The following is a 27672-nucleotide window of genomic DNA, read 5'->3' as shown; positions in this document are numbered from 1 at the left end:
TGAAATTTAACCTTGTGATAGCCGTTGTCTAACATGTACTCTATACTTCAGCCACATTGAAGTTCTTACCATTTTTTAAACTTTCATACGTCTTTGCTTTTATATATATCTTTTCCTCTACATATAGTCTAGTCCCTTTTTAAAAAACCTTATTTATTTTGTATAAAAGCTCTTAAATTTTTCCTTGTGGAGCAGGGCTAACTCGTAAGCAGTGTGCCCAGAGTTGGCCTGTCCCTTCCCTTTTGTCTGCATGACAAACTCCTGTTCATTTTTAGGACCCAGTTTCTTCTATGATGCCTTCCTGAATTTTCTGGACTAACAGTTAATCACCCTTTGTTTTATGATCCGACTGCACTTTGCTTATATTGCTGATATAAAAGAAAGCACACATGAGAGAGGGTTCCCAGTTCCCAGTTTTCCTTGCCTTCAACCCTTGCCTCCTTTCCCCATTACCCCTATTTTGCCACCTCTCCCACCTGTGAACCTTGACCAACTGAGAAACTACAAGGCTTGTAAGAACAACTCTCAAAATATAATAACAGTTATCCGGATAGGATTGCATCAGTATATTCCTGAGGAAGAGGTACAAAAAAATGAAACAATCTCCAACCAAAAGTTTCACATCAATTAACATAAAAAACTGTTACCTGAGCTAAACCACAAGGACATACAACCCTTTCTTCTCTTTACTCTATAAAACTCCAATCTTGCTTTACTTGGGAAGTTACCTGGAGTTCAGGTGTACCCTGAGTGCATCAGCTAAATAATGCTTCTTCCTTTTTTTTTTTTTTTTTGAGATGAAGTCTCACTCTGTCACCCAGGCTGGAGTGCAGTGGCACAATCTCGGCTCACTGCAACCTCCACCTCCTGGGTTCAAGCGGTTCACCTGCCTCAGCCTCCCGAGTACCTGGGACTACAGGTGCACGCCACCACACCTGGCTAATTTTTGTATTTTTAGTAGAAACGGGGTTTCACCATGTTGGCCAGGCTAGTTTTGAACTCCAGATCTTAGGTGATCCGCCCACCTTGGCCTCCCAAAGTGCTGGGATTACAGGCATGAGCTACTGCGCCCAGATGAATAATGCTTTTAACCCCTATTGGAATCACTTAAATTCTCTCCTTTTGACAGTAATACAGCATTTAGTAAGATTACATAGCTAGGAAGTGGCAGAACTGGCTTCAAACCAGGGTCTATGTGGCTCTAGAGCCCAGGCTCTCAATTACTGTACCCTGTTTGTTAGATAAATGAGCTGTCATCTTGGACTGCTCATGATAGCTTTACAGTACTCCTTATTCTAAAACACTGCCTAATAGTCTTTGGGGAGTTTACTCATTAAATTTCTTAGAGCTGGCCATCATAACGAGTCCTGACAATATTGTATGGCATTTTTTTATATTCTCTTCAAGAATAAATCTATGTGTGGATAATTTTGTGACACACTATTGACAACTCTAGAAAACACTGGGCAAGACCAGGGACGACAGTCTCATGGTTCTGGTAAAATTAAAATCTCTGCCCAAGAGCTAGGAATTACCACCAGGCATCTGCATACACATTACTGTTTCAGAATAATAAACAACAGAGTGTAGACAGAACAAAACCAACCATTACCACTTAACATAGTATGTTATAGTATGATTTCAATTTTTTTTAAAAAGCATATATGCCTAAGGACTAAGAGATGGAACACCAAAACAAAAATAGATTTTTAGGGGTAGTGGGATTGTGAAAATTTTTCTTCTGGGAAAAACAACAAATAACCACCCCCATCCCCAAAACACACCTGCCACTACTATAATGGTTCTAAAAATAAACAAAAATGGGAACTTATGGTAGAACAATCATTCAGACTTACTTATTATTTGTTATAAAAGAGGCTCATGTTATTCTCTGGTTGCTTTAAGCTATCTGTCAGAATTTAGCTTATTTAAAATTGGGGTATGGTACAAGTCCTCTTTTTAAGTTAGCCTACACTGCGAGGACAGCAAATCAATGACTGCTGCTCTTGCTACCTAGGCAATTTTGCACTGCTATGTTGTTGCTTCTGGTATTTGATTAGAATACTGAAATATTAATGTGCATTGTATATGTAACCTATGAGTGTTTTGATTTAACAAACTCAATATTCAGATCATATCAAATGATCCATGACCTCTGTCCTCAAGCAGCTCACAATCTAGTTGTTTCAGCAAAAGGCACAGAGTTAGAAAGGCTTGTATGTGTCAAGAGAAACAAATGAAAGTGATATGCCTATTTACACTGCCCCTACTTGGCTTACCGATAACTGGGTAATCAATTGCTGCAGGTTACAAATTATCTCTACATTTTCTTTCAATTCCTGGTCTTCCAAAGTCTCCACTAGCTTTTGAAGATCCAGTTTGCAGCTGAAAATTCAAACAAAAAGAACCCAAGGGTTATTCATATGACAAAGGCCAGAGGCTCCACGATTATACACTAAGGTGCTATAGGTTGCTAACAAATATCTGGTGGGCAACTTACGCCGCATGCTGCCTGAGCTCTTCTAGCTTGGCGTTCATTTTTTCATTCGCTTGCTCTGTCTGCAACAAAGACCCAGGAGATCATCAGTGGCAGTGCCTGACAGCCTCACATAATTATGCTCTCCTACTCCTATGAATTAAAAGCTAGGTAGAGAGGCTGTCTCCTTTGCTGTAACAGAGGATTTAGTGGGCTTTGGTTATTTAGTGAAAAATGTGTTTTTTAAAAGAGTCATGGAAATTAGCCCTTCAGTCAACATGAGCTACTAAAAATAGCATCCGAGCAGCTAGGTTTTATGCTTGCCATGAAACTCAGACTATGGGGTGGAGTGTGAAGCCTTAATTCCATAGAGAACTTTGCAACTGGGGGGAAAAAGCAATATTTCCTGGCATGTTAGTCCCTGCTGTTTGCAAAACAAAACAAAACAAAAAAACAAAAAAAAAACAAACAAAAAACCCCACTTACTTTAAACTGCCTCCTACACTACACTGTTCCCTAGCCCCAGCATAAGGGCATTTAAAACATAAAAGGGCCTCACACTAAATTTGAGCTGAGATTTTTTTTTAAGTTATACTATCTGATATGGTAGGCTAGTTTTAGCAAAAGACAGCAAGAAAAAGGGTACAGCACAAGAATGATGGTAGAGAAAGAAGAAACGGCAGAAGGCAGCTTACGTTTTGGGAAGGGTGATTGATATTTTCAGTTTTATTTCAATCACAGTATCTGTAACATACTGGATACTATAACAGATCTGGAAAAAATCGTTTATATAGGACAAAAACGTTGTGCTTGTTATGAAGTTCTGACAGGATATCAAACAATAAGCCTATCAGGCAGACACTGTAACAACCTTATAAAGGTCGGATGAGTATGTGGATAGAATAAGAAGTAGTTTGTTACATCAGCCTCATTCACATACATGTGAAACACAGCTTCTAGAGTTACTTCATAGCATAAATACAGCACTGGAGACAGAAAACTGTATATAAAAATCCCCTATATCCCATTTTTACCCTCTGTTAGTAATGGACAATACAATGGATGTAGGATTTAGCCCACTTGAAAGAAATCTTTAAGCAGCTTATCTTTCCTTGACTAGAGAGCACACTGATGCATGAAGGTGTATACATTACAGAGGTTCAATTATATTTTGGTGGAAACTCACTTTTGCTTCTGGCAACAGTCGTGCTATCAAAGACTGAGTTGTATTTAGACTAGTAGAAAAACCTTAATGATAGAGCCAGCATGCACTGATCCAGGAGGTTACTGACAGACAAGCAGGTAGTAGGAGTCAGAACTCGTGTAATCAGTTATATAGTGATCCACTATTTGGAAATCAACCATATGGAAAATGAATTAAAATCAATTTCCCAGCTGTTATATCTCACCATGGCAGCTGTTAGTATGGGATATGAAATGTGACAACATTAGGGGAAGAGAGATGGAAAATAACTACAGTCTTGGAGAATGAATGGTACTTGGTATTATGGATAAAGATTAGGCAGGATTTAAGGTGATAGAGGTACTTGGTTCTTTACTTTCTGGTATTTTTAAATAAATCTATTTTAAAATGGGATTTATGTAGATTCTTTGTGGTAGATACATAGGTGTTCACTGTACAATTCTTTTAACTTTTCTGTATGTTTGATTATAAGCCCACATATTTACCCCAGAGGGGCTCCCTGGAGGATATGGTAATACAAATACATTTCTTTCAATATAACCTGTCTCTCATAATGAGATGCATGTTAAATATTCTGGAAACTAAAGCTAGTAAATGTTCAGATTGCTAGTAGTTTATTCTTGGGGGCTTACCAAAATGATCCTCTCCAACATCTGGGCTGTCTGACCAGCTGCCTCGCTCAGACCACGACTTAATTTTTCATTCTCCTCTACCAGGGACTGATTCTTCTCCATCAGGGATTGTAGATTCTCTGATGGTTCCACACTAAAACAAAGTAAATAACATATTAGAAAAATATCTGATTGATAATACCTATATCAAAGGTGGATAAAAATATATCCCATAGGCCTTTTGGATAAGTAGGGGGATTAGGTTAAAATTATACCACAAAAGTCTGGGAAAAGTGTGTCCAACCCAATCTATCCTCCTAGAATATTGGATGTACAATAAACACATCTCTGAAGTATTTCAGTGGTTTGGAGAAAGGTAATAATTCAGAGCCAGATATGGTGCAACAGGAATGACTAACCTCTATCTTGGCTCTTGGTTAGGATCTTTTCTGTTTGTGTCCTGTAGGTATGAAGTTATAGCTAACTGGAGCTAAAATACATGTTCTGTCCCTTTTCTTCCCACCCTCAATCCCTCATTAAAGATTAGGGAAGTAGAGAAGGGAGAGGTATGGGGGAGGTAGAAGTGACACTGCTCAGGGTCAAAATTCAACCTAATCAACATAAATATATTTCCCATTTACTGTAAAGTTTAGGGAAACAGCATTTGAGAAGTCAAAAAGTTGAAATGATGACCAGCGGCCACTAAGAAAACATTTCACAATTCTTTATAAATAAGTGCTCCCTTCTAAATGCTTGCTTTGCTTGGAACTTATGACCCATAGCCTCTTGTTCATTTGTCTATTAATTTTAAATTACTTAGAGTGAGTCATGACAATAATGGTGTCCATTTCAAATACAAGGAAAAGGGAGGGTCAGAAATAGCTTGAAGGAATACATATAGGTAAGAAACTTTGGAATGTATACATATCACTTGATATCAGTTCCAGACTAGTAAAGCAGACCAATACAAAGTAGGGCTGTTTTTTGTTTTAATCCACTGGGATGAAATGTTCAAAAGACTGGAAAACAGGACTGGTTAAAAAAAGATCAGAAGAAATATGAAGATTTGATCTGAAGAAGACTGAGGGGAAAAATGAATAGTTGTCAAGGCTATGAAAAAGAGAAAAATAAAGGACAGGGAACAGCTGTTCTCAATCTCAATAAAGGATAGAAAAGGACTTCAGGAATGGAGTAGATGTCCTCTCACCCATCTTAAGACCTCCATCAATTTTTATAGAAGATCTTAGAAGGCACTTTATCAAAAGTTAATAGTAAGGCCACACAATAAGGTCTCATATTACACTGCTGAGCATTTACTAAGACTCTTACGAAGGAATGTTCAATTAAAATGCAGATTATAAAAAAAACTATTAGTAAATTTAAGTGTTATTTCGTTATTTCTTTATTAAACTGAAAACTTCCATGCGTCATTCATATAAGCTGACAAGCTTCAAAGTAATGATACTTTTAACTTTTAACTAAATAAAAATAGTTTTTTATTTCCCTAAAAAATTTCCAGGATTTCTCTAAATGGGAAAATCATATTTAAGTTTAACTGTTGATTTTTCCAAGGAAAAAAATTTAGCACATAGAAGTAGGGTCTTCATTGTAATTTGAGGCAAATGCTTGAATATTTAAATACTACTATAATTAATAATAGTTAACTCTTCTATAGCATTATGGGCTAGGCTCTATTCTAAATACTTTACATACATTAAATTTTTTAAGTTCTCCCAACAGCCCCTATGAGGTAAGTTCTACTGTTATCCTCATTTTATAACTAGGGAAACTGAGGCACAAAGAAGTTAAATAACCTATAGCCACACAGCTAGTAGGTAATGTGAAGCTGAGATTTGAGCTCAGCAGTCTAGTTTCAGAGTCCATGCTGTTAACTACTATGCTGACTACAGACATAGGCACTATAAGAATGCAGAGAATCCTGGATATAAAAGCTCTCACAGTAGTAAGGAAAAAAAAGAGTTCTTGGCAAGATTATAGATATATTATAGGACCACATGATATAGGACAGCCACGTAATGGGTAAAATCTTTAAAAGTAAAGCAAAAACAGGACTAGGGCCAGGCAAAAATCAGACTGAAAAAGAAAATATAACAGAAAACCAATGTTTTCACATGCTATTTAATTGCCAAGGCTAGGAATTCAAGTAAACTGAGCATGTGCGAATTGACCAACACTCACAGAAAATAAATACAAAAGCTTCGATGACATGTTAAAAAACAAAAGAACATAATCTAAGGACAAAAAGTGAAAACATTCATATATGTAAAATGTACTTTTTGTTAACAAGCCTTATAAAATGTCTCTAAAAATATAAATATACATTCTTGTGAAAAGGAGCATCTTTATTTCTCTGTAAAATATTGAACAACTAAGTTTAGTTGTTTGATTCATCAACTGTTTCTTAGAATCTATTACTTTTGCAGCTGAAACTATTTCCTTTAGTACATTCTAGACAATCAGAAGTCTGGAACTTTTTGTGCTAAACTGAAAGGAAAGGAAGATGGGTCAATTGTTTCTAAATGAGTATAGTGAGAATAAAATGTAATCAGGAAACCCAGACTAAATTATCTAAAGGGGGAAAATTAGGAAGAAAGAGGTAATCATCTCTGGGTGGTGAAATTATAGCAACTTTAAGTTTTATTCTCTATACTTCTCTAAATGTTCTACTAGAAGCAATTAGTCACTTTTATAATCAGAAAAAAATGAATAGTTGAAAACAAAAATATTGAAAGTATGCTCACATCATACATAATAAATACCAAATGCCAAAACGAAATGTAAAACATAAAACGACATTATTACTAGAAGAAAACATGGGTGAATTCCTCTTTTTCTTTTTCTTTTTTTTTTTTTTTGAGATGGATTCTTGCTCTGTCGCCCAGGCTGGAGTGCAGTGGCGCGGTCTTGGCTCACTGCAAGCTCCGCCTCCCAGGTTCACGCCATTCTCCTGCCTCAGCCTCCCAAGTAGCTGGGACTACAGATGCCTGCCACCACGCCCAGCTAATTTTTTCTATTTTTAGTAGAGACGAGGTTTCACCATGTTAGGCAGGATTGTCTCGATCTCCTGACCTCGTGATCCGCCCGCCTCGGCCTCCCAAAGTGCTGGGGTTACAGGCGTGAGCCACCACGCCCGGCCGAATTCCTCTTTTAACCTTGGTGTGGAGAAAGGCTTTCTAACTATGAATCCAGAAGCATGGAGAGAATGTAAATGATATAGCCACTTTGGAAAACAGTTTGGCAGTTTCGTAAAAAGTTAAACATATGACCCAGCAATTCTATTCCCAGGCATTTACCCCATGAAAACCCATGTCCATATAAAAACTTGCAAGTGAATGTTTGCAGCAGCAGTATTCATGATAGCCAAAAAGTGGAAACAACCCAAACCTCCATCAACTGGTAAATGGATGGACAAATATGGCCTATCTAGACAATGGAGTACTACTACGCAAGAAAAGGGAAGCACTAACACGTGCTATAACATGGATGAACCACAAAACTTAAGGGAAAGAAGCCAGACAAAAAAAGACTACATCCTCTATGATTCCATGTATACGAAATGTCTATAATAGGCAAATCTATAAAGGCAGAAAAGAGATTAGTGGTTGCCTTGGTCTGGCAGTGGGAATGAAAGTGATTGCAAATGGGCTTGAGGAAACTTTTTGGGGTGATGGATATGTTCTAAAACTGAATCGTGGTGATAGTTGTACAACTCTTAAATTTACTAAAAATCATTGAATGGTACACATAAAATGACTGAATTTTATGGTACGTAAATTTTAGCTCAATAAAGCTGCTGAAAAAATCTAGAGGCAATAAAAAAATTAATAAGCTTTACTACATAAAAATTGTAACATTTTGTATGACAAAAAAATCATAAAGTAAAAGACAACTGATAAATTCAGAGAAATTATTTGTAACACACACCACAGACAAAGGGCTAATATCACGAATATATAAAGAACTGTCAAAAATAAGGGCCAAACTTAGGGTTGCTACTATAAAAAAAATACATTGGTGAGGGTGTGGAAAAATTGGAACTTTTGTGCATGGCTGGTGGAGATGTAAAATGGTACAGCCACTGTGGAAAACAGTATGGTGGTTTGATTTAAAAATTAAAAACAGAACTACCATATGATCCAGCTATTTACTTCTAGGTATATACCCAAATGAATTGAAAGCAGGGATATGATCAGATATTTGTACATCCGTGGTTTTTTTTTTGTTGTTGCTTATTTTGTGTGTGTTTTTTGTTTGTTTGTTTTGAGACAGGGTCTCACTCTGTTGCCTAGACTAGAGTGCGTGGCATGATCATAGCTCACTGTAGCCTCAACCTCCCTGGGCTCAGGTGATCCTCCCAACTCAGCCTCCCAAGTAGCTGGGACTACAGGTGCACACCATCATACCTAGCTAATTTTGTATTTTTTGTAGAGACAGGGTTTCGCCATGTTGCCCAGGCTAGTCTCAAACTCCTGGGCTCAAGCAATCTGCCCACCTTCGCTTCCCAAAGTGCTAGGATTACAGGCATGAGCCACCATGCCTGGCCCATGTTTTTTTGTTTGTTTGTTTTTAAAGAGATGGAATATTACTATGTTGCACAGGCTGAAGCGCAGTGGTTATTCACAGGTGCTATTTTAGCATACTACCACCTTGAACTCCTAGGTTCAAGCAATCCTCCTGCCTTATCCTACTGAGTTGCTGGGACTTCGGCATGCACCACCACACCTAGCTGTACACCCATGCTTATAGCAGCATCATTCACAATAGCCAAAAGATGGAAGCAGTCCAAGTGTCCATCAGTGGATGAATGGATACACAAAATACAATGAAATATTATTCAGTCTTAAAATCAAAGGAAATTGTGACACATGCTACAACATGGATGAACCTTGAAGACATTATGCTAAGTGAAACAAGTCAGTCACAAAAAGACAAATACTGTATGATTCCATTCATATGAGGTACCTAGAGTAGTCAAATTCATACTGAAAGCAGAATAGTGGTTGCCAGGGACTGAGGAGAGAGGAAATGAGGAGTTATTGTTTAGTGGGTACAGAGTTTCAGTTCTGCAAGATGAAAAAAATTTTGGAGGTAGATGGTGGTGATGGCTACACAACATTGTGAATGAATTTAAAGCCACTGAATTGTACACTTAAAATAATTAAAATGGTAAATTTTATGTTATGTATATTTTACCACAATTTATTTTTAAAAAGAGGCCAAAGGACCAAAAAACCCAATAGAAAAATGAGAAAAGACATGGACAATTCACCAGCAAAAGGGATAAAAGCAGCCCTTAAACATATGAAAAAATACTCAAATTCATCCATAATACAAGAAATACAAAGTAAAACAACACTGAGATAGCATTTCTCACCTATCAGACTGCCAAAAATTGAAAAAGTATGACAATACATTCCATTAGTGAGGCTGTGGGGAAACAGGCTTTCTCATATACTGCTGGTAGGAATGCAAACTGGTACATCTCTTCTGGAGGCGAATATGGCAATACCTTATAAAGGTAGAAATGTACTTACCTTTTGTCCCAGCAATCCCACTTCTAGAAATTTACCCTTAAGATAAACCTCTGACAATACAAAAATATATACACACAGGTTATTCACTGCAGCATGTTTTTAATTGCAAAACATTGGAAACAACCTAAATGTGCATACATAGGAAGGGGGGTGAATTGATATGTATGGCACATGTCCAAAATAAAAGTACTATGCACCTGCAAAAAAGAATGTGGAAGACTTCTCTGAACTGGTAAGAAATGATTTCCAGGAAATACTGAACAAAGCAAAGCTACAAAGAGTATACAATCATTACATACAGTACCCAACCATTCATATGAGAAAAAAAGGTGATATAATAAAATACAGAGGTATCTGCTCATTTGTACAAAAGAAATACAAGAAGGCTAAACCAGAAACTAAAGAGATGGGTTAAATACAGGGGTAGGGAGAATAATGGTAGAAAAGAGGTAGAAATAAGGGTGGGAAATAGGAATGGGAACAGAGTTGCAGGAATGGAGAGGGAATGACATTTACCTCACTGAGTATATCCTTTTTCCTTTTTGAAAAAAATTGTGGTACATGTACGCATTAAGTAGTTTCTCACCACCCACTCCCCTCAAACTTCCTACGCTTCCTAGTTGCCAATGTCAATTGTTCCACACTCTAGGTCCATGTGAACACATTATTTGGCTCCCACTTGTAAGTGAGAACATCCAGTATTTAACTTTCTAAGTTGTTACAATGTACATTATTCAGGTGATGGATACACTAAAAGCCCAGACTTCACCACTACACAACACATCCACATTATAAAATTCCACTTATATCCCATAAATTTATACAAATACAAATTAGAAAATCATGGGAAACATATAAACATAAAACTTACCATCTTAATCACCTTTAAGTGTGCTGTTCACTAGTGTTAAGTATATTCACATTGCTTGCTGTGAAACAGATCTCCAGAATGTTTTCATCTTGCAAAACTAAAATTCTATACGCATTAAACAACTTCCCTTTCCCACCTATCCCCCAGTCCCTGGTAACCACCATTCTACTTTGTTTCTATGAATTTGACTACTTTAGATACCTCACATAAGTGGAATCATACAGTATTTGTCTTTTTGTGACTGGCTTAGTTCACTTAGCATATCTTCAGTGTCCACCCATGTTGTAGCAAGTGACAGGATTCCCTTCCTTTTTAAGGCTGAATGATATTCTGTTGCATGTATATACCACATTTTGTTTATCAGCTCATACGTTGATAGACATTTGGGTTATTCTACCTCTTAACTATAGTGAATAGTGCCACTATGAACATGGTCATGAAGACATCTCTTTGAGACCTTGCTTTAATTATTTTGGATATATACACAGAAGTGGGATTGCTGGATCATATGGTAAGTCTAGTTTTAATTTTTTTAGGAACCTCCATGCTGTTTTCCACAGTAGTTACATCATTTTACAATCTCACCAACAGTGTACAAGGGTTCCAATTTCTCTATATCTTCACATCCTTGCCAACACCTTTTATTTTCAGTTATTTATCTATTTATTTATTTAACAGTAGCCATCCTAATGGGCATGAGGTGATATCTCATTGGGGTTTTAATTTGCATTTCTCTGCTCTGAGTATATCTTTTTGTGTAACTCTGACTCTTAGATCCATTATGTTTCACATACCTAAAATATAAACAAACAAAAGTAACTAAGATTTAGGGGGAGAGTGCCTAAAAGAGAATACAAACAGTAACTGTGGGAAACATTATCTTGCTTAGATACTCTAAGCCTAAAGATAAAAAGAACTGTACATAAATGCTGTAATCTATTTCATAGAAAGTGTTTCCCACAGGGATATAGGCTAACAATTCTAAAACTACTTTATGTGTATAGTAGAACTGAACAAGTAAATAAATAGATTGCAGATGAGAGCTGGGTTTCTTACTGTTGGAGAAAGAAGTTACAAATAAGGAAAGGGGGAAAGCCAAAATGAACCCTGTCACATTGGAATGGTATCAGAGGTGTCAGTATAAACTCATGGTTTGTAATATACATGCAGATAGATATATACAAAAATAGAGATGAAAGTGTATGTGTACGTTACTACACATGTAGATATTTCTGAGCTCTACCTGCTCAGAGTGCTTAGAAGCAGTAAAACTCTAGTAACAATAAACACAGCTGGCGCTAGTACCCAAATCTTGGTTTCTAAACACAATTTTCCATTGACAAAAAAAGAAAGGAACTAGGGCTCCTTGGAGACATGTTGATTCCAGAACTGGGGTAGGGAAAATACAAGATGAGTTTGGAACCTCTTGTAGAAATGATCAAAAACTTGAGAAGAGCCAACCTGAAGGAGCTCCTAATGGACAAAGCAGGAACAATTTGAGCAATAAAACAAATAATAGTACTGGATGTTAACCCATAGAATAAAATAAATATTCATGAATCTATACAAATATAACTAAATGTCAAATAAACAGATGGGGAAGAAGAGACAGCTCTTCCTCACAATAGAATTCCAATTAATAAATTTCTAAGGCCAGAACCCATGCTCTTTCTGTTACATTAGGCTGCTTCAAACATAACTAAGTCCTAAATAGTCAGCAAAATTGGTACGATCCTTACCTTGACACCAAGTGCTAGCAGAAACCAGGGAAAAATTATTATTAGGAAAAATAGCCTCTACTAGAACACACAATTAAAATTAATCTATGACTCTTACTTTATAGATCCAGGCAGGGTACCTCCATGGGCTTGTAGCAACAAGACTTGTAGCTGTTGTACCTGGGAGAAGCAAAGAAAAATAATCAGCTAGTCACCAACCAAATGCTACTTATCCCTTGGCAGTAAAATTACCACAATTAGCAATAGTGTAATTTTACTAAATGTCTATGAAATCTAAGGCAGATAGCATACCTTAGATACTACCAAAGGCATCATACATAGTTGATGATCCAATGATAACAGGAAAATCAGCATTACATGAACAACTATTAAGTAGAAGATGAGTTGTCCATTTTATCTACATCTTAATGAGTTTTTACTGAGCACCTATTTTTCTTTTTTCTTTTCTTTTCTTTTTTTTTTTTTTTGGAGACAGAGTCTTGCTCTGTCACCCAGGCTGGAATGCAGTAGCACTTCTGTCTCCCAGGTTCAAGTGATTCTCCTGCCTCAGCCTCCCAAGTAGCTGAGATTACAGGCGCCCGCCACCACACCCAGCTAATTTTTGTATTTTTTGTAGAGACAGGGTTTTACCATGTTGGCCAGCCTGGTCTTGCATTCCTGACCTCAACTGATCTGCCTACCTCGTCCTCCCAAAGTGCGGGGCTTACACATGTAAGCCACTGCTCCTGGCCTTGAGTATCTATTTTTCAAAATCAGTCTCAGCACTGGGCTAGACAATGTACGGACATATAAAAATAAAATATGGCCCCTACTCTCAAGTTTACAATCTAGTTAAGAAAGATAAGCCTGAAGTCTAAAATAGTAGGAAATAATACAAGACAGAATAAGCAAATTAACAAAAACCTAAATAGTCAAAGGGAGGCTTCATGGAGATGGATCTTAAACCAGAGCATAAGTATAAGCATCCTCTCCCATTCCCTCCTATGACACAAGGGGAGCTGTTCTGCCTCCCAAGACTGATCTTGCATGTGCTTTGGATTCCCACTCTTCTTGCCATCTTATGAATCTTACACTGTTATCCCTTCTCTCTTCTGTATTTTCAATTTATCCCTTTCTATAAGATCCTTCCTATTAAGACTAAAACATGTTCAAGTCTCTCCCATCTTAAAAACAAAAGCATCCTCCCCAACCCCACTTCCTCTCTCTCTTGCCCTATTTTTCTCTTTTTTCACAAAGTTTGAGAGAATAATACACCAATTGCCTCCATTTCCTTTCGCTCGCCACTCGGTTGCTCCTCAACTTACTCCAATATGACTGCCTACATCATTCCAATGAAATAACTTGCCCAAGTTACAAACGAGCTGCATGTCACCAAATCCAGTGAGCATTTTCCAGTCTTCATTTTACTTGACTGACTGACTGGTAGCATTTGGCTTACGAGACACATTTTCCTGCTTTTCCTTCTATTCTTCTAACTGATCTTCTAAGTCTCTTTCTTGGTTCATCTTTGCTCCACTTGTCCTTTAAATGGTAAAGTCCCCCAAAGCTCAGTAGGAGTTTTTTTACTTGCATTCTCCTTATATTCTCTTCTGAATGTCTCATCTCTGCCTCTGGTTTCTATTCCCTGAAACTGGTGACTTCCAAATTTACCTCAAGCACAGATCTTTCTGAACTTTAGACTTTTATATTCAACTATCTACCTGATATTTCCACTTAGTTGTCTGGTATCCTCAAACCTGGTCCTTTTCCAGTGTAACCCAGGTCAGTGAATATCCAGTTCCACATGCCAGAAATCTGGGTGTCATTCCTTTATCTAATTCATTGGTTACTTCTTTTATCACCACTGCCAGCACTCTAAGTCCAAGCCATCATTATCTCTCGCTTAGACTACTGCAGTACCTTCTTAAATGGTCTCCATGAATCTACTCTTGCTCTACTGTAACCCATTTCTATACAGCAGCCAGGCCATTGTTTAAAAATGTAAATTATCAAGTTACTACCTGGCTTAAAATCCTTTTTAACATTGTCCATGAGTCCTGGATCAGTCCTCTGCTTTCCCTCTAGCCTCATTCTGGAATACAGGCACATCTCAGTTTATTGTGCTTCACTTTACTGCACCTCACAGATACTGTGTTTTTTTTTTTTACAAATTGAAGATCTGTGGCAACCCTGCATTAAGCAAGGCTATTGGCACCATTTTTCCAACAGCATATGCTCATTTCATGTCTCTGTGTCAACTTTTTTTTAGCAATAAAGTATTTTTAAATTAAGGTATGTACATTGTTTTAAGACATAATGGTATTGCACATTTAATAGACTACAGTATAGTGTAAATATAACTTTCTATGCACTGGAAAACAAAAAAAATTGTGTGACTCACTTTATTGCAATATTTGCTTTATTGTGGTGGTCTGGAACCAAGCCCGCAACATCCCTAAGGTAAGCCTGTACTCTTTCCTTGCTTTCTATACTCTAACTACACTGGCATTCTTTGAGTTCTTCAAATGCACTATACGTCTGTCCTATCTCAGACCCTTCCAACACTTGCTATATGACAAGTACTGTTCTAAGTGCTTTACATGTATTAACTCATTTAACCCTCACGAAAACCCTAGGAAGAAGGTATTATTATTATTTCTACTGCACAGATAGGGATACCAAGGCACAGAGAACCTGCCTAAGGTACATAGCCAGTGAGTTATAGAGCTAAGATTTGAACATGGGCAGGCTAATTGCAGTGTCAGTGCTCCTGGCCACTATACAGCTGTTCCTATGTATATGCAGGGGATAGGTTCCAGGACCCTGTACGTATACAAAAATGTACACGCATAGTCCAGTCCTGCGGTCAGCCCTGCAGAATCCACATGTATAAAAAGTCTACACACAGGTGTCTCATCCTGCAAACACTGTATTTTTGATCTGTGTTTTGTTGGACCAAACTCCTATTGTTCGAGAATCAACTGTACTTTGCTACCTATGTTTCTTCTCTCTAGAACTCTCCTTTGTTTTGCGCAGTGATTTATTTTCCTTTTTCTAGTCATGCCCACTTCTAATTTATTTTCTCTATACTTGCTAGAGTGATCTCCCCAAAACACACATTTCATCATATCATCCTCCTACTTAAAACTCTTCAATGGCTCTTCATAGCTTTCAGGTTGAATCCCAAATTCTTTAACAAGTCATATAAGGAACTTCAGAATTTAGCCCCTGTCTACACCTCTCATCTCATCTCTCACTGCTCACTTCTTCTTTATCAGTGAACTTTCCAATGCTACCCCTAATCTTAAATGGACAGCAAACACGTTAATAGGAGTTATTTTAAGAGGTCCCCGAACAAACATAATGCCTAACCAACATCTCTAAACTTCTGATAGAGAAGAAACTGAAAACAGAAGCTCTATCATTCCACTCACACACTTGTAATTTTTCCCATCAAATTTTAAGTCCCTTATACCTGTTGCTTTAGATGATTAAGTTCAGCTGTCTGGGGATCAATATTAACAATAGGTTTGTTCTTGATTTTTCTTGCTCTGTCAGCATAGCGAAGGGTATTTAATGTTTCCTCTAGATTGGAGTCAGCAGGACTCACACAGGCTATCATAAGAGTATGGCTGTTACCTCCTAGAGAATCTGAAAAAGAACAATAAAGAATAACGAAAGGAAATGAAATCAAATAAGTAGGATATAAGCAAAGCCATCCATTCGGGTTGGTGACTTAAAATTCAGAGCTATAAGAAAAAGTTCTTAGTGTTTTTTATATTGAAACAATAGGAAATGTATAGATATCTAAGATTTCTGATGTGATATACATTTAAATCCTATTGCATGTGTCCCCTTTCTCAAAAGGGATTGTGATTTCAGCAGTTAATCAGGTTAAAACAACTGGGGCCTGGCCTAAGTAAGTTAGGAGCCACTAGTGGAATTAAACATTCTTAGGATGCCCCCTCTAGGTGGATTTTAACTCTCCAGGGAATTCTGCTTAGCCGCACTAATAATTAAAGAAACAGTAACCAAATTCATTTTCAGGTGTAAAGTACAAAGTACAGTTGGTGCACTACAGATTTCTTGGCTCTCAATGTCATATATGAAGATATTTTCCATTATCTTAGAAACCTGCTTGCCAACAGCACTCTCTCGTATTTATCAATTAGACAACTGTGTATGTCATAGTCCAAATAGCTGGCTTTTTACCTGTTTAATCTTTGCTTTCTCAGCACTATCATTTTGAGTTACTCTCTTATTTTTGGAGGCACTTTGGGCTTACCTTGAAGCAGTCGAGTCAACTTGGAATCTCTGTAGGGCACAAAGCCACCCTTTTTGTCATCTCCAAGAGCACTGATTACATTTCCCAAGCATAGGAGGCCTCGGTTAATATTAATACCTAATAGCAGGAAATGAAATTTAAATTGCTTGGTAATGCATCCAACATATACCTATGTTTCTTCTGAGAAACAGAAAAGAAATAAAGACCCCATAAAAAATATTGAGTCATCAATCTTGAGAAAACTTCTTAATCTTGTTCACTTTTTGGAGTGCCTCTTTAAGTAAAGGACAAAGGTCCAAATGTTGGATATGTATGATTGAGTCCACTGGCACTTCTTGCCCTTTCCCATGGAAACAAAGCAGATAGATAAATAACTATCACCATGACAACCATCTGTGTAGTTATTTACTTTTTATATCCATTATGATAATCTTTAAATTAATGCTGTGAAATTGGATGAACAGGTTTTTTTTTGTTACCATATTATCATCATTATTTTTATTATCATTCTCATTTTACAGATAAAGAAAGAAGCTCAGAGGTTAAATGACCTGCCTAAGGTCAAACAGCTAGTAAATGGTAGGCCTGAGATTCTATCTCAAGATTTTAGTCAAGTCCTATGCTCTTTTCATTATACCATACTGAAATACCTTTCCTATTGTAGCTTTAAAAAAGATAATTTTCCACTTTGGTTAATTGTGAGGTTTACTTCTTAAACACTGTAATAACCTCTGAAGTCCTGCTAAAGCAATTAACTTCCCATTATTAGGCTTACTGTGGAAAAGCTATATAGTATAATGGTTAAGTGCATAGTTGGTGTCAAACAGACAGGTTACAATCCTGGCTCTGTCACTGACGAGTTATATGATCTTGGGTTAAGTTCCTTTATAAAATGAGGCAAATCTACCTACCTTATTGGGTTGTAGTAGGGAATTAATTAAGATACTATATATGAAGCAAAGTTAAATGATAAATAAATCATGCTATAGTTTAAATGTTTGCATCTCCTCCAAAATTCATGTTTGAAACTTAGCCCCCAATGCAACAGTATCAGGAGGTAGAACGTTTAGATCATTAGGCCATGAAATGTCTGCCTTCATGGATGGGATTGGTGCCTGATAAGAGGACTGGAGAGAATTAGCTAGTTGCTTTCGCCCTTCTGCCCCTTCTGCCATGTGGGGACACACCGTTTATCCCTTTTCCCCATCTGCCATGTGAGGCTGCCAGGATGTCTGTCCTCACCAGTCATTGATTCTACTGGCACCATGACCCTGGACTTCTCAGTCTCCAGAACTGTGAGAAATAAATTTATATTGTTTCTAAATTACGCAGTCTAAGGTATTTTGTTATAGCAGCACAAATGGTATCATTATTGTTAGCTCTACTCTACCTTTTATATAGCCATCCTTTGAACTCCCTTATAACATGTAACAATTATATTTATGAGATCCCGAACTCAAAATTCCTGACTGCATCCCACTATCCTTCCATTTCTTTGGATCCTGTTCTTCACCCTTTTTTTGGACTACCAATTTACTGACACTTTCTAATACTGTCAGTAGATCAGCCTCTTCTGGACCTTCAACTCTTACTCTGAACCCTATGGTTGATAATTTCAATTATGTTTTCCTAAGAACTCACTGGACATATGATCTTCTACCATTCTCACCATGTCAATTCTCAACCATAGGTTAAACCAACTGTGTGCATGTATGTTTATTTGTAGGCTGCAATACTGAAGAAACAGCATAACCAAACAGATAAGATCCACTATAAACATGCTACCTAACCTTAGCTGAACCCTTGGTCAATTGATCATCTTTTCTTCCTCATTCCTACTTTACTAACCTTCTAATCTAACTAATCTGATTCACCATGGCAGCTATTATACAGACTCATCATTTTTAAGAATATAAACCTATCTTCACTTTCTATTGGTAGATGATTTCACCAAATACTTTATAGAGATGAAAGTCATCCACAAGGGCTCCCCAACCTCCCCTCTCCTCACCTCACATTCATTCTTTTGCTATTACTTATTCCTTCATCCTTCCCCTTGTTTCAGAGGAAATAGCTGCCTTTGTTTTCAAGGTCCTGCCTTCTGCCTCTGTTTCTATTCCCTCCATTTCCTCTGGGACCCTGATCCTTTATCTTCTCCCTCTCTCTTAGATCTTCCACTTATTTGTTTCCTTCACTAATTCTTTTCAGCCTATACCCATGCTCAAATCTCCCTAATCTAAAACAAAAATAATTTTCTCAATTATCCCTTTGTTTTCCTCCTATTACCAACTGGAATGGGTACCGCTTATCTTCTCTAGGATGTGAAGGAAAGCCTGCTGAGATTTATCAAACCTGCCTGCTAATACCTGTACTAAATCCTATGTTAGTCCATTCCTGTCTTTTCCTTCTCTTTTTAGCCAACCAAAACATTGTGCTATTTTATTGGCCCATATCCCAACTAGATGTAAAGGAGAGACTGCTGAGGTTTTTCAAAGCTGCTGAGCAAAACTTCCATCTATAGTTTCATATAGAAGCAAAACAAAATTCCGGACGAACCCTGAGAAGAATCTATGGCAATGATCCAAGCAAGAACCATAGACTTAAGGATAAAGTGGGTGTTTTTTTTTCTTCTTCTTCAAATGAGAGTTGGGGCTCAAGAATAGAAAGTAGCTAAGAGACATGAATGTTTCTCTTGAAATAAATCACCACAAAACAGGAGTTGATTTCCTGTTGTTAAGACATTAAAATGATAAATTATTCCCAAAGATGGAATATATATCACAAAGATGGGGAAGAACATATTTGCAGAGACTTAAAAGTTCTGATAGAGGGAAGGCACTTTCGCAGAGGGAACAGAATGCACAAAGACACATAGATGAGAGAGTACGAGGCACACTTAGTATGGCTAAGCAGATTGCAAGGAAAGAGTGGGGAGAGGAAAAGCTAGCCAGGGAGGGAAGGCTAGAGCAAAAAGGCCGTAAGGAAGCAGCATGGTGTAAACTGAGGAGCTCTGGAAGAGCTCTTAGCAGGGAGATACAGTTTAGGAAGAATACTCTGGCTGCTGATTGGTTAATGGCTTGAAAGGATACCTAACTGAAGACAGGGAGACCAGTTCTTGCTATAATCAAAAAAATGATGAGGGCCTGACATAAGATAATGGTAGTAGGGTTAGAGAAAAGAGAGTGAAGTGAAAGATGAAAAGTTAGGACTGACAGGTCTCAGTGACTAATGAGATTGGGGAAAGGAGCCAGACTAAAAAAAAAAAAAAGAGTATAGAACAATGCCCTGGTTTCCGTCTTGGGTGACTGGGTGGATGTTGATATTATTCACTGCAGGTGATGGAGGGACCGGTTTAAAGCAACAGGGAGCCAGGCACGGTGGCTCACGCCTGTAATCCCAGCACTTTGGGAGGCCGAGGTGGGTGGATCATGAGGTCAGGAGATCGAGATCATCCTGGCTAAAACGGTGAAACCCCGTCTCTACTAAAAATACAAAAAATTAGCTGGGCGTGGTGGTGGGCGCCTGTAGTCCCAGCTACTCGGGAGGCTGAGGCAGGAGAATGGTGTGAACCCGGGAGGCAGAGCTTGCAATGAGCCCAGATTGCGCCACTGCACTTCAGCCTGGGCGACAGAGTGAGACTCCGTCTCAAAAAATAAATAAATAAATAAAATAAAATAAATTAAAAAAAACAGCAACAGGGAGGAATGAGGAGCTCAGTTTTAGACACGCGGAATAGGAGATACATGTGGGACATCCATGAGACTCCCCACAGTCAACTATATTTACATACTTAAATATGACATATGAGATAGGGGCTCGAGATAGAGGTTTAGGATTGGCAGCATACAGGTAGGAATTATAAGCATCTAAGCGGGTGAAACCACTTTGGTGGGGGAGGGTGACAGGGTGATGGGCATGAACAGTGGGAAGAGAAAGAAAAAATCCCAGGACAAAGCCTGGGTTATGTTTCAGATAGGGGTGAGTGGAAGAGGAGAAGCCTGTGAAAGAGTCTTCAGAAAAGTGAGAGGAAAATCAGGAGAGGGTAGCATCACAGAGTCAAGAGGAATGAGATTGTCCAGAAGAAGGGGCAGGATGTCAGACCTGCCGAATTACCAAGTCAGAGGAGGATTGAAAAGAGCCTAACGGATTCAGTTGTTCAGGTCATGGGTTGACTTCAAAAGGGATAGTTTCAATGGGAGGAGGATGGAGGGGTGACAAAAATGCAGAATGAAAGGAAAAGGGAGGAGAGCAGGAGTAAGAGGAGGATGAAAGATTTTGTTTATTTTAAGTTGGGGAAACATTAGTATGCTTCTATGCTGAGGGCAGAAAGTCCGTTGAGAGGCAGAAGTTAAAACAGGAGGAGCAGGAGTACTTGACAGAACCATGTTTCTGAGGCAGTGGGGAGAAAATCCAGCAAAAAACACACAGGAGTAATGGCACAGAGATCTGAAACAACAGAACTGTTTGGAAAAACAATGAGTAGACTGCTATGGCTGGAACCTTGTAGTTTGTGGGAAAATGGTGGGAGATGAAGCTAGAACTAATTTTTGTATTTTTAGTAGAGACGGGTTTCACCGTGTTAGCCAGGATGGTCTCCATCTCCTGACCTCGTGATCCGCCTGCCTCGCCCTCCCAAAGTGCTGGGATTACAGGCGTGAGCCACCACACCCGGCCTAAAGGATTTCTTAAGACACAAAATTAAAAAGAAAATAAAAACACAAGCCGGAGAGGAGGGAGAAGATATGTGCAAAACATACAGGGTGGGGAGATTTGCAATAAATATAACTGACCAATAACTAGAATCTATAGTATATTAAGAATTACTTTTAATCAGTAAGAAAAAGACATTTAATAGAAAAATGAGCAAGACGTGAACAGGCATTTTACTAAAAATACACATGGTCGATAAACATATGAAAAGGTGATCAACCCCATTAGTAACTGAGGAAATGAAAATTAAAACCATAATAAAGTATCACTCCACATCTACTATATTGGCAAAAATTTAAAATTTAAAATTCTCACAAAACAGTGGATATAGAGCAATTAGGACTCTCATACATTGAAACAAACTTTGAAAGATAGTTTGGTATATATGTACCCTATAACCCAGTGATACTACTTCTAGGTACATATCCTAGAAAATTCTTATACATATGCATTGGGATACACAAACAAGAAGGTTCATATGGGCGTTGTTGACAGTAGCCAAAAACTGGAAAAAAATGGAATATCCATCAAAAGTAGAAAGAATGGTGGTACAGACAAATGATAGATTACTATACAAAAATGAAAAGAAATGAACTACAGCTGTATGTAATGTAGTAGATGAATCTCTCAAATATCATTTTAAATGGAAGAATGAAGGCACAACAGATTATATATAGTATAATTCCACTTACATAAAGCTTAAAAGTAGACAAAACTATATTATGCTATTTAGAGATATATACATAGGTGGCATTGCTATCAAGAAAGCAAGGGGAGGCCGGGCATGGTGGCTTATGCCGGTAATCCCAGCACTTTGGGAGGCCGAGGCAGGCAGATCACCTGAGGTCAGGAGTTCAAGACCAGCCTGGTCAACATGGTGAAATCCCATCTCTACTAAAAATAGAAAAATTAGCCGGGCATGGTGGCACACGCTTGTAAACCCAGCTACTTGGGAGGCTGAGGCAGGAGAAACACTTGAACCCAGGAGGCAGAGGTTGCAGTGACCCAACATCACACCACTGCACTCCAGCCTGGGCAATGGAGTGAGACTCCATCTCAAAAAAAAAGAAAGAAAGAAAGAAAGAAAAGAAAAGAAAGCAAGCAAGGGGGGTCAGGTGTGGTGGCTCACGCCTGTAATTCCAACACTTTGGGAGGCTAAGGCAGGAGGACTGCTTGAGCCCAGGAATTAAAGACCAGCCTGGGCACCATAGGGAGATCCCAACTCTAGAAAAAATTAAAAATTAGCTGGGAATTGTGGCATGTGCCTGTGGTCCCAGCTACTCAGGAGGCTAAGGAGGAAGGATTGCTTGAGTCCAGGAGGTTGAGGCTGTAGTGAGCTGTGATTGTGCCACTGCACTCCAGCCTGGACAACAGAGCGAGACCCTGTCTCGAAAAAAAAAAAAAGGCAAGGGAATTGACATCACAAAAGTCAGAAGAATGGATACCTGGAGAGAGAAGGAAGGGGATCATGATCTCGGAGGGGTATGCATGGGTACTGGAAGTGTTTTGTTTTCAACTTGAGTGGTAGTTATATACATGCTTACTTTATAATCATTTATTAAACTAGATACATGACATAACTTATGCAATGTTCTGTATGTATGCTATGTCTCACCAAAGAAGTGAAACTAAGAGTTAATCACATGTATTGCTAAGCAGTGTAAGCTTTTTTGAGAAGCTTGAGTCTAAAGGGAAGGAGATAGGACAGTAGTTACAGGAGGATTCAGGATTAAAGGAATTTAGGTACGTATATTCACCAAAATACCTGTACAAGAATATTCATAGCATTATTCAAAGCAACTCCAAACTGGAAATTACCCAAATACCCATCCAACAATAGAGGGGATAATTGTGGTACATTCATCAGTGGAATACTATATAGTAATGAAAAATAAACTACAACTACATGCAATACTATGGATGAACCTCACAAGCATAATGTTGAGTTAGGGTTATCAGATTTGGTAAAAGAAAAAAATATAGAACATTCAGTTAAATCTGAATTTCAGACAGATGATGAATCATTTCTAATATAGGTATATTCCATACAAAATGATGTCATTTATCTGAAATTCGAATTTATCTAGGCATCTTGTATTTTCTCTGGAGATCTTACATTGAGTGAAAGAAGTCAGACATGAAGGAGTCCATACTACAAAACTAATCTAGGACTAAAAGTCTGGACAGTGGTTACTCTTTGGGGAAGACAGTGACTAAAAGAGAGCACAAGTGGCACTTCTGGGATGCTTAGAATATTGTTTCTTCACCTGGGTGCTATTTAGATGTATGTATTTCATATTGTGAACATTCATTGAACTGTATAATGATGACTTGATATCATTATGTGTATTACATAATATGTATGTAATACACATATATGTATATGCAATATACATATATGCATAATATGTATATGTAATATATATATGTGTAATATGTATATTATACTTCAATTGAATAATCTACCTATTATCCATCTGTAATCTATTTATAATCTATCTGGCAGTGGCCTAAATATGTTTTATATTCAAAATCACAACAAAAAGTAGGGATAAACTTAACAGAAAATGTACAGCACTCACACTGACTAAAGAGAGAGAAATACTTTGAATAGGTAATTTAATCAGGAATATAAATGGCCTATAAATATAAAAGTATGTTCAACTTCACTAATAACTACAGAAATGAAAGTGACACACCATTTTTCACTTATCAAATTGGTAATAATACTTAGTAGAGAATTTAGGAAAATGAATAATCTCATCATTCCTTCATGGAAGTTTGGTAGCATCTATTTTTAAAAGGTACATGAATTTTGGGAAGATAGTAAGTTGAAAATATTCCAAATTGCCTCTATTCCCAAACCTGATTCATTGACTGTTCTTGAGCCAAGCAGGTGCTGGGGCCAGCCAAAAAAGTAGGTTGCAGGATGGGTCTGAGACCTGAGAGTAAGGGGTGATGTAGAGTTTTTCATCTCTGGAACAGAGGAAAGCCCTGGGCTAAGAGTGTGGTGCAGCAGAGCCAAAGTGCAAGGATGGAAACATGGTCAGTGGCAAAGGCTTGGCCCATACCACTCTGAACTCCTAGGGGGAAAGTCAATACTGCTTATGTGAGTGTGCCAGGTTTCCCCATCTGAAAATGCTAAGAAAACAGTGAGATGGGTTGGGTCTTCTCTACCTTGAGACTAAGAAAGCACAAGGAAACAAGAGTACAGAGAGGCCTCTTCCTGATGCCTCCTCATGGGTTTGACAAGCTGACTGGCAATACGCCTGCTAGCTCATGGGCAGAAACCACTGTGCTTTTCCCACTCACTGGGCTGCTATGACTTCAGACACTCCAGCATTAGACTTTAGCCCCAGACAGCAGACCAAGGAAAATAACAATACACCTAAAGGGACCCAGAAGCCAAAAAGAACATGCAGAACACTTAGAACAGGACTTTAATGAATAGAGTTGCTGAATGAAACAGACAATTTGCACTTAAAAAAGACTTTAGAACTAAAAGAATTAAATACCATTTACCAACACCAATAGCAATTATCATTCCAAATAATAAAACATTAAAACCATTCTGATTTAAATCAGAAACTAGATTCCCCTGAGGAAAGCAACTTTACTAGTCCAGGGTATATCTGCTGACATTTTTCTCATTGCTAATAAACATAAGAGAATTAAATAAAAGAATAAATATTGGCAGAGATAACTTTCTTCTTACTGATACAATTTGATACCAAGAAAACTCAAGGCTCTAGTTAACAAAACCTGTTAGAACAGAGCTATATTATCAAGACGAATTGATCTCAAGAACATAATGTTGAGGGAAAAAAATCAGTTTCAGAAGACACATATACCATGAAACCCCTTACGTTAAGTTTAGAAACATGCAAAATGTCACTACATATCATTAAAGGATATAAGAATAAAGAAATTAATGGAAAGGATAAACACCACATTTACAATGGTGGCTAAATTCACCCCTTAGTTTGATACAACCTGTCCTAATTCCTTACCACTCGACCGACACTGCTCTGACAAAGATCACCCAAAACCTCAATGGCTAAATCTATTTACCTCTTCTCAGTAATCACACTGAAGCATATGACACAGGTGACAGTCCTTTTTGTTTATAAAAACCCTTGGTTATCTAGATACTATGATCCTCCAGTGTCTCTTCAGCTTCTCTTATTGACTCATTTACCCTTGGCCCTTAAATATGAGTGCCCCTCGCTCATATTTAGTATTTACTAATATTATTTAATATTTACTAGTGGCTCTTTAATTGTCTAGTCTTTCTCTGCACAACTCTCCTGCTCATGGATTCCAAATATTTATCTCTAGCCCAGATGTTGCTTCTAAGCTCTTGTCCTGACTTTCCTATTTCTTCCTGGATTTTTCTAATATGTACTCCAAATCTGACATGTCCAAAATCTTTCCATCTGCTGTCTGCTTCCTATATACCTATCTCCTGTTTTCTCACTAGCTTCCCTTCAACTCTTGGCATCTGCCACTTGATGTAGGACTCAACTATGATTCTGTCATAAACTTCTTTGCCTCACGAGTCAAATCTGACACTTGGGTACATCTGCTTTCCCCCAATCTGCAGTAATGAAACATGTAACAATATTCTGCTGGGCCATATCCACCTTCTGAAAATATTCCAGAGGGGTTAGCAACTTTCTTAGCTCTTGATAAGTAGAAAATGATTCCCTCTAACAGTGGAGGACTTGCCTTTGACAATGGCAGTTTGGCAGCCAAAGAAAAGTTAATTCCACTGGTATAAGCCATATCCCTAAAAGCTTCTTCCACCCTGGAAATCTACCTCAAATGTTGACAAGCACCTTAGCAAGCTCATAGGGATCTTAGTTCAGCTGAGATTGTATATAAATATCAGTAGAGCCCCTACATTCCTCATTAGCCACACTCAGAGCAAGTAAAAACACAGATGATGGAATTGGTAATTATGAAGAGACTACTATTTACTAAGAATTGCATTAAATGTTTTACAAATATGAGTTCACTTAATTCCCACAACTCTATTGGAGAATATATTCAAATCCTATTTTACAAATGAGGAAATTGAAGCTCTGAAGCTAAGATGGGCAACCCAGAATGTGTATGTAAAACCCTCTAATGCAATTGAGTAAAATTCCTTTAGAGCCCCTAAAAGTCTTTGAAGAGGCTGCCAAGTGGGAAAGCCACCAACTTCCTGTGAATCCATCACTGGTGGGACAGAAACCACAAAATCCTTGAGAGACTGAAAGCAGATGAATCAGACCAACATAAGAAAAAATATGCAGGAGAGACCTGATGTAAAAAGTTGGCAGCAACTGCAGGAGTACTACAGACTTGAAGGTAGTGGATTCAGAAAACAGGAGGAAGCCCTGGGACAATGGTCACGGCATCTGGTTGTGGTACAGGAACAGGAGCAGGAGTAGGACCATAGACTAATAGTCAGTGATATGACAGAAATAAGTCCAAACACACACACAAATATAGAGGGTAAAACTACCTGTTAAAAGAGAACATCATCCCTAAGCAGTTTAATAAAAGAAAAAAAAAATTAAAAAGAGAGAGCATCAGATTGGGTATAAATGAATGGATAAATTAATTAATGAAGTCAAGCTACACAGTTTCTGTAAGATAGGGATGGAAAACATACCAGGTAAGGGCTAACAAAGAGAAAGTAGGTGAAGAAATACTAATTAGACAAAATAGATATAATCCTCTAAGAAGACATATGTCATGACATTTTATGCAGTTGGCAACATAGCTTCAAAGTATAAAATATATAAACAAAGAAATACAAGGAGAAATGGACAAATTCTTGGTCATACTGTGAGAAAATAACACATTAAGTAAAAAAAAAGAACATGAGGATCTGAGTAATACAACAAGCTCATCTAATAGGTATATATAGAACTATACACCCAAGAGAAAATACACCCTTTTAAAATATAAACAGAATATTAATAAAGACCAAATAAGTATAGGCCATTTCAAAAAACACAAATCACATACATTTGTTGAACATAATGCAATACATTAGAAATTGACAATAAAAGGAAAGACAGAAGCACTTTCTAAATAACTCTTAGGTTTGAGAGAAAATGAAAGAGTAAATATCCTATTTAGACATGAACAGTAAGAGTACTATTTCTCAAAATTATAAGATTAGATTGAAGTGGTACTCAGAGGAGATGTATAGCTTTAAATATATCTTTTAAGATAAGAACAACTGAAAA

General features: G+C 37.7%; 1 protein-coding gene across 1 annotated transcript in view; it reads right to left on the bottom strand.

Moving 5' to 3' along the window:
• Positions 1-27672, bottom strand: part of KIF4A (kinesin family member 4A) — a 122126-nt gene that overhangs the window by 72467 nt on the left and 21987 nt on the right. Inside the window, exons 8-13 of the mRNA XM_024240573.3 lie at positions 16721-16837; positions 15911-16086; positions 12554-12615; positions 4313-4445; positions 2501-2559; positions 2280-2385 (exon numbers count right to left, since the gene is read on the bottom strand). Of these exons, the coding sequence (XP_024096341.1) occupies positions 2280-2385; positions 2501-2559; positions 4313-4445; positions 12554-12615; positions 15911-16086; positions 16721-16837 (653 nt within the window). The remainder of the gene's footprint in view (positions 1-2279; positions 2386-2500; positions 2560-4312; positions 4446-12553; positions 12616-15910; positions 16087-16720; positions 16838-27672) is intronic.

Source organism: Pongo abelii, chromosome X (assembly GCF_028885655.2).
Source record: "Pongo abelii isolate AG06213 chromosome X, NHGRI_mPonAbe1-v2.0_pri, whole genome shotgun sequence".
In the NCBI taxonomy this organism is placed as follows: domain Eukaryota; kingdom Metazoa; phylum Chordata; class Mammalia; order Primates; family Hominidae; genus Pongo; species Pongo abelii.
The sequence above is the reverse complement of the archived record's forward strand: the minus strand, read 5'-3'. Positions and strand labels throughout refer to the sequence as shown.